Here is a 13,581-nt window from a genome sequence, read left to right as displayed (position 1 = left end):
AATTACATATATCTCATTTACAAAAAATATCCCCCTTGGAAGTAAGGATGTGAATACTCCAGAATGGTTTATATTATGCTTCTACTACACTGCTGTTTAAAATCATGTAAAATTGCTTCATAAGAATCTTATGCTTTAATTTTACAGCTAGAACAAATGAAACCCACATAATCTTCAATTTTATGGCTTCACACTAGCTGGCCACTTGTGAGCCTCTGGGTTTGGGTGTTTTTTTTTGGTGTACATTTTAAAACTAAGAAGGAAAAGAAATTCGAGAAACACCTAATTATAATAACCACATTGCATGCGGTCTGAAAATACAATGCAAAAAGTAACCAGAGCAGAATACACTTGGAGTGTCCATTGAAGTTAGAGCAAGATGATTTTTGCTTTATTTTCTGCCAAGCAAATCTGAAAGGAAGCCTGAAACCACTTTTCACTATGGAACTGTCCAAGGCACTGAAGAAAAATTCCTGGTGGACAAGAGATACAAAAATTATAGACACGGCTATCCTTCACCAGTGAAAGTCCAATATTTGACTGTCTGTGAAAATGTAATTGATGTTGATCGCTATGCTACAGAGCTTTAGGAAACTTTATGCCACAAGCTGAGCCCATGAAAGGTGGAGGGATGAGCTAACCATGGAGGATATTCTCTTTTCCATCTCTAAGTTCAAACAGCAGGATGGAAGAAACAACAGGTTCAGCTAATCAATCATTTTGGAAAAGCATTCACAGGGGGAGATGGTATGGGGGAAGTACGTACACTGACATTTAAGAGGAAAAGTGAGATAACAGACACTTGGTATTTAATGTACTGAATGTTATCAATACAGTCAAATAAGGCGGGTCACATACTGAAACTTTAAAAGAATGCTGCCTTTCTGAATTCTGAGGTGCACTATTTAGTATATTCTTGCTGATGTGCAGAAAACATACCTTCAAATTCATATTCTTTCAGACCCCAGTTCTGATACAGTCATGCACAACAATGAAACCCAAGATGATTCTGGGGGATTCACATTCCCATGTGTATTGTCGTATCAATGCAAGTGTGTGCTCTTATACACGGTGTTATGCAAACAGGGAACACTCAGACTCCCCTAGTCAAAATGCACATTTCAATGGAGAATGAGTTCATTCTCCAATGAAATGTGGATTTAGTCTATGGTAAGTTATCAATCCAGCAAGAAAATAATCAGCATATGGATGATGTCTCCACATTCATATGTCCCTTCCTGGATTGGAACATTCATAGTTAACATACATTAATTTTCAGACATATGATGACTGAAAAGCATCAGAACTAGTCAATTATTATTCTGATATTGTATAAATGACATACTGATCTAGGATTCCTTCAGCTGACAACGCCTGGCTGGGTTCTAAGGGACGTCCATTGACTGCAAATTCCATTATGCAACCCACAAAATCATGACTTTCCACCTGTCCCTTCCTTTGAAGTATTGGCTCTAAGGATCTGATACCTCCAATGGTGACTCTGTTGGGTTGTACATCTAGAGTCCTATGGGAGGAAAAAAACCAAAGAATAGAACAATGAATGACAACAAGGAGTACAGTTCACTACATGCCTGTCAATATTTGCTTACAATTACAATGAAGTTGCAGGTTATGTGGCAAAAAATTAAATAAAATTACTTTTGCAATACTAATTTGTTGAGAATTGAATCCTGAATTTCCTATATACTCAGACTCTACAAAACTATTCTACAACCAATACATTAGCGAAATTGATTTTTATTGGGGATGAACTTATGTATTGAATACATTTTTTTTTAATTAAGGCATAGCATTCTTAAGGAAAGAACCAGAGACAGTGAATAACCAGAATACTGGATTCTGTGTGATGCTGAAAGGCAGCTATGAAGTTTTGAAAATGGGAATGGGGTGGGTGGGAATACCCAATCCTTTTCAATGGATTTGGCTACCTTTCATTGAATAAAACCATTAGATGGCAAATATGATGAGAAGAATAAAGTCATTTGTTGTATAATAATGAATAAATGTAATAAAATATCTTCTTCTGAAACATGTGATGCATACCTTTTGTAACTGAAACCAAACATCAGTACGTTACTAAGGCTGCAAACCTATACTTATACCCACTTGAACTCAATACGACTGCACAGCTATTTTTTTTTTACTAGGAAAGCTCTCAGTTTGAGTGTACTGACAACTCCACATATAGGCTTTCTTCACATGGAACTTTTTATCCAGATTGCTCCTTCATGGAAGTTTGCGGGCTCTTTACATGACGCTGTGATCCTCCAGGGCATCTCCCGCACTAAATGCCCTTTGTTCAATTTTTAAATAGATCGCAGATAATGAGCTATCAAACTACCCTGTTTTGTTCTGCTTGAGTTCCCACCATGACAAGAGGAAAAGCAGCAAGAGGAATGAGACCAATGAAAGATAATGGAAGGCTCAGATACTGGGAGAAGGAGGGGGAAAGGAGAGGGGGAAAAGGAAGCGGGGGGGGGGGAAGGGAGTCATGATCCTGCATTTAAAACGGAAGCAGAAAGCCCCGTTTTAAATGCAGGATTTTAGGCTGGTGTAGAGATGCCCATAGTATGGCTACCCTGAGAATGCCATAACTTGCATCACCACCTGACTTGATTACTCAGGTGCGTGTATGTGTCAGAGAGCATTTAACTATTATTGTGACATTGTTGCTCTAGTTGAACATAGATCAGCCACTGTGCTAGTACGTGTCTCAATGACTGGGTCAAGGTATAACCTCCGATCAGATAGAACTGGGTAGCAAGCTTTTCTTGTGCAAGCACATCTTTTGTTATACTGAGAATGGACAGTCTGAAAGGAAATATATTTGGTCCTGTGACAAATCTCTACTTTGACTCTGTTTCTGCAGTCTTATGAATACATACCCTTCTAAAGGGTTTGAACTTTACAGACATAGTACATAAATAAACTGAAGTATGTAGGACAGAGTTTGTTCCTGCTGCTAGTGGGAGAAGGAAAACACATATTACAATGGGAGCAGGACCTGGATAAAGTGAACTAGACATCATGGAGAGGGTAATTAAACCCTGGGCAGCCATTTTCTGTCCCACACTGTATTCTGGATTGCATGGAAAGCCCCCGTGGATCTTCTCTTCAGAAAGTCAGCCTCCACATGTAGAGGGTGATGAGAGTGATGCTAGAGGGGGGCAGGGCTAGTGTGCTCCCCCTCCTCATGTGTTTACTGTACTGTAACTAGAAATGCCTTAATAGGGCTGTATTCCATTCTAATGGGCTACTGGCCTAGCCATGTTACATCTCTAAACAGCAATGTAACATTTAAGGATGGAATATCTCTACCTATTACAACTATTGTAAACAAATTCATTTTCCTCATGACTGAAACTGTGGGCATCCCCCCTGCCCCATATTTTGGACACTGGAGGGAGAGATGAATTTGATTTGTAGATCACATCTGGTCCACAGGCTAGGACTTGATTATTCCTGATATAGATTATTATTCAAAATTGATAAAACCTCTGTCACTGAAAAGTTGGATTTTCCTTTGTTGTTAGATCAAAGTGTTCATCTGAAAGTCAGTGACATACATCAATGTCATATGTTGTGGTGTTCTGCCATTCAACCTAATTGTGACTTATTTCAGTTTGATAGCTCATTTTACAGTGTCAGTAGTTGCATAACAGGACAGCTGATATTACCATGACCAGTTTCTCAATGGATGCTTTTCCTAACTATATTCTTCTTTTGTATGGGGGAAAAGAGAGAGGATAAAAGATGACAATTATCTCTCTCCAATAGCTTAATCAGCAACTCCACTGAGTCCAAGTATGTGGACTAAAGATGTTTTAGACCCATGGAATCAGCAGGCCTCATTCAGCACAAAGCCTTCTTTTACCCTTTGTGGACCAGGCTGTGTGTATCGAACTTGTAATTGCCAAGAATAAAATGAAATGTTCTTTACCAGTCACTAGATACAGCCACATTGCTGACAGTGCAGTAACCTGGTTCCTGTTCCTCTGAGCAAGAGTCCACAGTCAAGGATGCTGCCTGGAAAATGCGCATTAAGATTAGCATTTATGCATTGCACGTAACACCCCATTAGTTTTGATTTCACTTAGTACTAAATGCGCAATATTTAAGGGATAGAACTATTATTTCATGGCTTAGGAACAGTATCCAATGCTGGCGATCTGCTGGTGCTAAACACGTTGTGCTCATGGTTGTTCCTCCTGGTGCAGCAGGAGTGCTGGATAGTGCTCTCTCTTTCCATGTGTTGGGGAATTTTTTATGCATGGGGGGGCGGGAAACATTACATGTAAATGAACTCTTATCTTTCAATATTGGCTGTGACTTTCACGTTACAGAATTCAGTAGAAGTGATCCTAGAAAACTAAGGCAAAATTTGGAGGGCAGGGGAAACCATGGCAGTTAAACCAGTAATTGTTTGAAGCACAGTAATTGTTTGAAGCACAGGTTAAGGGATCTTAACCCTTAGAATTAGGGTGTCCAGAAAAACTTGTATTTCTAGGGCACAGATATAGGTTTTAGAAATCGTAATACTCGCCTCCAAGAAGAAGCGAACATTGTGCTTATATGTTTTCCCCTTCGCGTCTAATAGCAGCTTTGGGTGGGCAATTTATATCAGGAATTTGAAACAGGGGTATATGGTTAAACCCTCTCCCCTCCATAAGCACAATGGCTACAATATAAATTGCACTTGCCAGAGCTGCTTTTTGAAGACCAAATTAGGTTGGAAGATCAAATCATGGAACCTATTGTGAAGTTTTGCCCAAACAGACATTTTGATCGATGAAATGGTATATATGGAAAATGCAGCCAACAGGCTTTTTCCTTTTCTTTCATTTTCTAGGAGCAGCTTAGAACAAGATAGGCTAGATACTTTGATATTGCACCCTCTTGAAATACTGGAATGATAAAGGGGGGAATATCTGGGCATTAACTAATGTTACAATCTTGGCATGTGTTTATGGAGGCCAAAGAACTACAGAAATACAAAAGGCTTTTAGTTTAATCACTGTGTTGTAATCATTACTAATGTGTCTCATCCACAAATTAACAAAACTGCTTTCATTTGTTCTTTTGAAATTTTTGTGAAATATGGACATTGTTCAACACCCCCCCCCCCCCACAACTCTCTGTCTTTTAGGCAGCTCCTGGCAAGGAATTTCTATGAACGTACATATAATGCTACATTTTCTGTAAGCTGGATGAGAGTCACCTGAAGGAAGAGTTATTTGAAATTGTATTTTACTTGGATCTGATTTCGTACAATTCAGGTTTCTAATGATAGTCAAACGTTCATGCTTGTTACTTTAGCAGTTAATTTGCTACTGTTACCTCTTCAGTTATAACAGTTTCTACCATGTCACTTCGCTGTATCTCAAGTCTGACAAGTTAATGATTTTAACAGTTTCCCTAAAATTCCCACAGCCCTGTAGGAAATGACAGGTTTTAAATCCAGTGGAGAGTTACTTTATACACTTTTGACATCTAGAAGATTTTTTTGCAGCAGAAATACCTCAGATAAAGACAGTTGTGCCTTCGCTTCTTGGGCTTGTAAACACAGGGAGAGGCAACAGTTCAAGCATAGAGATAATATTGCAGCGGCCTGGTAAACTAGTGATTATATCTATTGTTAGTCTTTATGATATCTCCTTTGCTAATTCAAATACACTTTTCCAAATTGAAGTTTTTGAACAAACATCAATTTGTATTGACATAATACTGGCTTTTGCTATCCGCCTCTTGGTAGAACTACACATTATGGGATTGTAGTTAGCTGTGGTGGAAAAGAGCAGCCCAGCTTCTTCTCCTCCTCCTCTCTCCCCTAGTAATGTGCAATAAAGGAGGATGCTTAATACAACAGATTTCCCAGTTCACTTCACTGGCTGAGGCAAAGCAGGGAAATTTGGAGAACAATGACATCACATCAGATATACTCTTTTGCTACATATTATTGGGGGAGAAAGGAAGAGAATACTTGGGGCTACTGTTTTCAGTATCACTAATTGTGGCCCATAACATGTTGTTCAGCTCTGGGAAGCTAATTTAAGAACCAAATTTAAAATTGAGAACTGAATAAATCAGTACTTCGAATGCTTCTGTTCTCAAAGACAGAAGTAATCACCCAACTCTTTGTTTTACTTAATGAAGGAATAAGGGTAATATTAATGAAAGGTTCTCTCAGTCAACTATGTATAAAGCATGGTGTGTGACTTAAGCCTGGCTTTTAAAACCTTGACATTATTATTGACATACATGCAAAGGAGTTCAGATTCTTTGAAAGCAGCTACCATGCTTTTCCACAAAAAGAAGCCTTTTAGAGATGTGTAAAACATCCTTGAGAAATTTCACTGACCTTTCTCTCCAAATTTTTTCAGATGTTGTATTTGAGCAGGACCAAATTCACTTTTAAGTAAAATTTGCAAGTAACTCTAGCAGACTTTGACTTGTATATTACCTTGCCTGTGTGATTTCAGAATTTTAAAGTTCTGTTGTGCAAGCCAAAGTCCACAGACGTGATGCATCTCACCCAATTAATTCACATTAGTAAATTCCAGCTATGTAACTGTGGGATAGTAACTTCATGAATGTTTGCTTTGATTTCACCTCCTAAAGGAAGTTTCTAACAAAAACATTAAAAAATATATGTTTCCTAAATTATCCTTTGATTTTTCCAGAAAATCTCAAGTGCTATTGGCAAGTACCAGCACTGTGTAAACACTACACAGTAACATTATAGCTGAGCACAGCATCCTATACTGCAAAAAACATGCAGTCCACAAAGAAGAAGCTGTCACAGGAGAAAATACTTTCTCCTTGGAGAACTGTTTTTCTCATGCTGCGTGACACTTAAATCTCTCTACTCTTCAATCAGGCCATTAGGGAGATGTTACAAATCTTTAGTAATATTAATCACTGTGCAGCATAGGAACGAATTTCACTGGGTAAAATATAAAACACACCCACACACACCACCAAACCCTTCTGTCTCATGCTCTGAAAAGGGCACTTTATTGAACCTAGTGAATAATTCCAAATTAACGATTTGAAAACTGAAGCCATGGTAGCTTCTTTCTAGAAGACTACATTTTTTCCACTGCTTTGTGGGAATTCTACTGTGTCAGTGCTTTGAAGGTGGGATGGTTTTATTCCATTTCACAATTCCTTTGTATGCTATCTTGGATCCCTCTACACCTGTCTTCTGATTTTATACTGAAAATGTTTCTAATCAATTTAGGTGACTGTGTAGACAGCCCTTGCCATGTGTACAAGTGATGGTATACATTCAAACATGGGCAATCTTTTTAGGAGGGAGAATCGAATGGGGCATTTGCACCCCCGCTGATCCTCTATGCCCTGCCAATTGTGTTGTGTGAGTGCCCCCCCCCCCGCTTGTGCAACGGTGATTGAGTGCTTCTGAGGGCAACCCAAGATGAGCAGAAACACTCATTTCTGGAAGCAGGCAGGTCGGCAAAGCTCACATAATGGAGCTCCACTGACCTGCCTCCTTCCAGAAAGGCATTTCCACCCGTATCAGACCTTCCTTTAGGAAGTGCTAAATCTCCCTTGTGTAAGTGGATCCACCACTTGCAGAAGGGCATCAGTGGGATGGGAAAAAATCGGCAAGGGTGTAAGTGCCCTGTTGGATTCTGCCTTTTATTTTCAATATGTGATGATGTGCATGATTGCACTAATACTCTTCTTAGTTAATGGAAAGATCCTGTCTTGTTAGCTTGCATGCTAGTGTGGATCCTATTTTTCATGGCTCCCCTCTCCTTTCAGTTAATAGACAAGCCCAGAATTGTTAGTTCCAATATTAGTGCATATCCCAGTGCACATGGTTCCCCATTAATTTAAAGGCACCAATTCCTTTGTAATTTTTAAAGAAGTGCATATGCTCACATCCTTTAAAAGAAAACGAAAAACACTTTGTGAATCTATATTATGATTATTTCTGGTGAGGCATGACAAAATGAGTTAAAATAGTGCCCCATTTAAACCCTAACCAGATTGTTGGTACTTAGCTATGGTGGGGGTATTCAGAGGGAGATAAATTTGAAAGCTTCCTTAATATAAGGCAATCCTCGGCATAGCAGAATTAGATAGATATCATCCATGAAAAACTTTGGCCTGCTTTACATTCCCCTCTAACTTCAGAACATTTGCAGAATGGACAAAATGTTCTAATTTGTTCAAAAATAATGTATATAACAATTCTATAGCCTTCAGTTAAAAGGGGTTTTTGTCCTTGCATTATCCCAAGCATTAAATTTGCCTCTTAATTAGTCTTCAGTAATTATTCTTCCCATAGTCTGTACCAATTAATTAGAGCTGGATATTCATTAATTCCCTTCATTAATCATCCTTATTTTTAGAATTTTTCCTTTGAAGGAGCCATTTCAATGCTTCAATACATTTTTTATGGAACAAAAAAGAAGCTAGTCCAATTCTACTTTTTTAAAAGAACAATAACTTCCAATCTGTGTTTACTTGAAAGACAAAGTGACTGGGAATGAGTGAAGCTTTATTTAACTATCTGTAAAGCAATGCTTACCATTCCAGCCCTCCGGGCAATAACAGTGTGGAATTGTCCATCAGACACCTTCTTTGCTGTGGTAAGTTTATATGCGCCACTGCCAAGGTTGTATGAGAATCTCAGCCTCTCTTCTGTTATTTCAAGGGCCAGGAATTCTGCCCGATCTCCAGTCTGGTTGTCATAGTTATACAACATAAGAGCATTACTTTTGATAGTTGCAAATTTTATGTAAATATAATTGTTGTTTGGATCCATACTGGGGAATTCCATGTAAGACAATTCTTCAAATCCATAGCTGTTTACTTCACAGTGCTTTCCAAAAACACCTATAAAAATGAAAACATAGCAATGATCAAAAATTGTGCAATTATTTAAAATATAATTCATTTGCTGAGGAGGCTATTAAAAATTAAGATACTAGGCATGATCCAGCCAATGTAAACACATTTATGTCTTGTTTAATACTATGGAAGAATTAATTCATGTGCTTGAATCTATTCTAGTGGAACTCAAAAGTGCTTAATTTTTCCTTAATCGCAATCATTTTGAAGACCACCAAATAAGAGTCCTAAGTGACTTAAATATCCATCAGGAGCCATCATTTATTTGTTAAAGCCCTTTGGTCTACATACTTTAAAGTTTCCACTATCTGCTTAACATGGTCATGTTTAGATGGGTTTTTATTAACTGAGTAGTTTATGCTGGTTTATGCTGTTAGTCTGTTGTACCGTATATTTTTAATGATTTCAGTAGTATTAATTTATAATATTTTTGAATTGTTTTTATGATTTTATTGTTAGGCACACTGAGCACTATATTTTGAGCACAAAGATGGAATTTAAAAATGAGCATTTTTAAAGCAAAAACTTGGAGTGTTTGGTAATATTTTCAGTGGTTGTAAACACTGATAAAATATTTTCATTCCATGTGCGAAATATTGACTGATCTGGGTAGAGGTGTGCTACTGATGCTGGATGGGGTTGGACTCTCCCTGGAGGACTAGGTGTTTCTGGATTTGGTGCTATCTCTGGAGACACAGGTAGCATTAGCTGCTAGGAGTGAGCCTTGCTATAGTCGTTCATGCCCTGATCACATTTAGTCTAGGCTACTTCAGTGTGTTCTATGTGGGGCTACCTTTGAAAAGGGTAACAGCTTTGAGAAGCCGTTATAATTACATCTAAGTAATTGTCAATCTAATTAATTGAAAAAGTTTCAGCAGTTTCAGTTGGTATAGAATGCAGAACCCTGGTTGCATGTGAGGGCCAAGCAGTCAAGAGCATGTAAAACCCATTCTGTACCAGCTACACTGGATGTTGGTGCATTTCCATGACCAAGTAAAAGTGCTGGTGGCTACCTTTTAAACCTGAAACTGTTATCTGAAGGACTGTCCACACTTGTATGAATTTGCCTGGGCCCTAAGTTTGGTCACAAGGCCCTGCTTGCAGGCCTGCCACCAAGGTCAATTAGGCTGGTGGGAACAAGAGACAGGGCCTTTTCGGCGGCGGCCCTGTCACTGTGACACTCCCTCTTATAGGATGTAAATATGGTCCCCTCTTTAGTTGTTTTTAAAAGGACCTTATTGTCTCAGGTCCTGCTAGGAAAGAAACATCTTCTCTTTCTTCCTTGCTAGAGAGGTCCTTCTTTACATGAAGAAAAGAGTATTTTATAAGGCATTTGCTCCCATATATCATCTTGGCAATAGAAGAAGTGAGATGAACCAAATTCCTCCTCCTCTATATAATGCTTATTTTGGGGATGAAGGGAAGTTGAGCCAGCTGAAACTTACAAACAGATCTAAATCCAACAACTTTATTTCTATGAACGGTGGTAATTTAACATGGATTTTAAATTCATGTAAGACTTGCATGTGATTGTAGCCAGATGCTGTATCTCCTCTTACATTTTCTATACATAGTAGCCTTATGGCCTAAGCTAGTGATTTCTAACTTCTATAATTGCAACCATATATTCATGCTGAAAAATGTCTTTCTGGCTTCATACATGAATTCCTTGAAACTATTGCTTGGCAAGTAAGGTACACTTTCTGCAATGATAATGTAGTTTTAATTTTGACATACCTTTAAACGATTAAGGGCTCAGTCCTATGGCTGCTAGTCATAGATGGCCATAGGATTGGTCCATTTCCAGGAACCGACTTAGCAGCCTGCACTCCGAGGTTGGTTCCTGGAGAACCACTTCCTCCCTCCCCCCCACCGCCCCATAGGTGTCGTGGATCATCCCTGTGCTCGGCGCTCGTAAGAGGAGTGTGGAGCAGGGCAAAAGGGGGCATTCCCAGGGGCGGAAGTGCCGGTATGACACTTCCTATGTGCTGTCTGGCCTCCCCACACCCTGCTCTGATGTCCTGGAATCAGCTGTCTGGCCGCGAATGCAGGGTGGCTGGAGTACAGAGGAGAGGATCTCCTCTGCGCTCCTCCCACCATGCACTGGATAGGTGGTCACCTCCAAGTTTGGAAGTGGCCACCTATCTGCATAGGATTTCTCCCTCTGAGAAGCTGTTATAATTACATCTAAGTAATTGTCTATTAATGGGAGTATTATAGTAGAATGCCTGTCACCCTGAGACACTGAGTCCAGTTCTCTCTGCACTCTTTAATGTTTGTGGTCCAACTGTGCTCACGCATCCTGTGCTTGCCAAACTCTTTATCATAGGGCTTTAAAAGTACCGAGGCCCCATTTGAGGGATTTTATGTGATTAATGATGGACAGATTAGTCTACTTCCATTCTGTGTCAGTTTTGCATGTGTTCATTCATAAGAACATTCCATCCTGTTTCCATCCAATTGAAAATTCACATTTAAATATAATGTATCTTCCTAAAATTTGCACTTCTACATGCATTTTGTGCACATACCTCCTAAAATAGGTATTTTGTATGAAAGTTTGAGCCACAAACTGCACTGCAAAAGTGTACAATTTGAAGAATAATTCTTCTTATCTGCATACTAGCCCAGGAATGGAAAATTAGATCAGTTTGCTTAAAAATGTGGACCAATCAAAATTCTCAGGCCATGGGTTGCTAACAGATGTAAAATGAAGCAAGGTTTAGGAAGTTTGAGTGAGAGGCAAGGTTATCTGAGCCTTCATCCACCACTCCCTTCTAGCATGTGAATTTTCTTTACCTACCTTTATCTAATTTTTGTGTTATATGCATGACCATTATTGAATGATGTTAAATGAAACCATGTAGGCAAAGATACTTTTATTCAGACAGGCCTTCAGCATGTAAGCAGGTCTGTTGCTGAAGGAGTTTTTAATTGGTTAGGTGCTATTTCTTTTACTACTGTGCTTTTAAAAGTGTGTTTTAATTGATCTCTTTTTATGTCATGTTTTAATTATGATTTTATTTTAATCTACATTTTATTATTGTTTGCTACCTTGAACACTAGTTTTGGTGGAAAGGTGGGATACAAATAAAATAAAAGCTATTAATTTTGGCAACCTACGTTTAATCAAGGTTCCCAAGGTAAGCATACAACTTAAGAGGTACTACATAAAATCTTCCATGGAGACCTGCTTTGGGTACCTCCACCTTTGGAAGTAGGGTGAGGGATTGTATCTGTGGAAATCCCTTCTGAAATCTCTTTGCCATGCACCTACTTTATTAGCACTTTGGTTCCAGATAAAAGCTGTTCTTTTTGCTCTGGCTTTTAAAGCTTTTCTGGTCATCGTCTCTCAAAAAAAGACACTGTTGAGCTGGAAAAGCTGCAGAAAAGCTTTTACCAGTTGTTTTCCAGGCCAAATTCAAGGTGTTGGTTTTGACCTTTAAAACCCTATATGGTTCCGGCCCAGCCTATCTTAAGGAGCGCCTCCAGCAACACCAGACAGGCCGCTTAACAAGATCAGCCTCAGATGGCCTTCTCTCTGTCCCATCAGCCAGGACAGCTAGACTGGTGGGGACGAGGGAGAGGGCCTTCTCTGTGGTGGCCCCCACTCTGTGGAACTCCCTCCCTAGGGAACTCCGTCATGCCCCCTCTTTAATGAGCTTCCGTCGTGCATTAAAAACGTGGTTGTTCAGGCAGGCATTTGGGGTGGGTTAGGGTATTTAAAAAAAAAAAATTATGGTAAAATTTTATTGTTTTAAATTGTTTTATGGGGGTTGTACATCGCCCAGAGTGGCTGGGTGACCAGTCAGATGGGCGATTAATAAATTTAATAAATAAATAAATAAATAAATAAAAGAAAAGGGCAACCAAGACTCAACTTTTCCTACAGGGCTTTTTACTTTTTTAAAAAGGTGAGTAAAGGGGGACATGGTAGAGGTGGGGAGAAAGATGATAAGAGACAGGTTTTCTCCCTGTCTCATCTAGTAAAGTTGAATGGTGGGAGATTCAGGGCAGACAAAAATAAATACTTCTCCACACGGCTCATTAAACAATGGAATTCGCTACCACAAGATATAGGTCTGGTCTGAATGCTCACATGGTGGTTGATAAGCTATGGTGGCTTCTTAACTACCCTGTGTGTGCCGGCTAGATTTACCCATATTTAATAAGATAAATTATCCTCGCCACCGCAGCTTGTTGTGATGACTGAACCTGGCCAGGGTGGGTGGTTAACAAACCACCCAGAAATGGTGAGGGTAATTATCTAAATCCAGCTGGCATGCAATGGGCAAGCACGGGGTGGTTAACAAGCCACCGTGGCTTATTAACCACATTGCGATCATGAAAACCAGGTCATAGTGATGGCTACAAACTTAGTTGGCTTTAGAAGAGGATAAGACAAATTCATAGAGGATATGTCTATCAATAGCTACCAAACATGATGGCTATATTGGCTGGTTCACATGACTGCAGAGTGGTTAATAAGTTCCGTTGGCTTGTTAACCTCCCTGCTCATGCTGGTGATGTGCTTCCCATTTATATAATTACTCTCACCGGTGCAGCTTGTGGTAACATCCGAACCTGGTGACAGTGGGTGATTGGGCTGGTTTGTTAACCCTAAAACGGACCGTGCATTTTGTTAAGCACCTCAACCACCCACCCTTGCCGGGTTTGGAT

At 39.4% G+C, this 13,581-nt stretch overlaps 1 protein-coding gene across 1 annotated transcript in view; it reads right to left on the bottom strand.

Annotated features, from left to right (window-relative positions):
• The window catches only part of FAT4 (FAT atypical cadherin 4), a 174,544-nt gene that overhangs the window by 17,457 nt on the left and 143,506 nt on the right, over positions 1-13,581 (bottom strand). The window contains exons 12-14 of the mRNA XM_084859759.1: positions 8,579-8,886; positions 3,962-4,047; positions 1,346-1,525 (exon numbers count right to left, since the gene is read on the bottom strand). Coding sequence (XP_084715885.1) covers positions 1,346-1,525; positions 3,962-4,047; positions 8,579-8,886 — 574 coding nt within the window. The remainder of the gene's footprint in view (positions 1-1,345; positions 1,526-3,961; positions 4,048-8,578; positions 8,887-13,581) is intronic.

The sequence above is a fragment of the Heloderma suspectum genome, chromosome 5 (assembly GCF_057233095.1).
Source record: "Heloderma suspectum isolate Gila_16-S chromosome 5, 16-S_ref, whole genome shotgun sequence".
In the NCBI taxonomy this organism is placed as follows: Eukaryota; Metazoa; Chordata; class Lepidosauria; order Squamata; family Helodermatidae; genus Heloderma; species Heloderma suspectum.
Note: the sequence above shows the minus strand (reverse complement) of the source record. Positions and strands in the feature narration are given on the sequence as shown.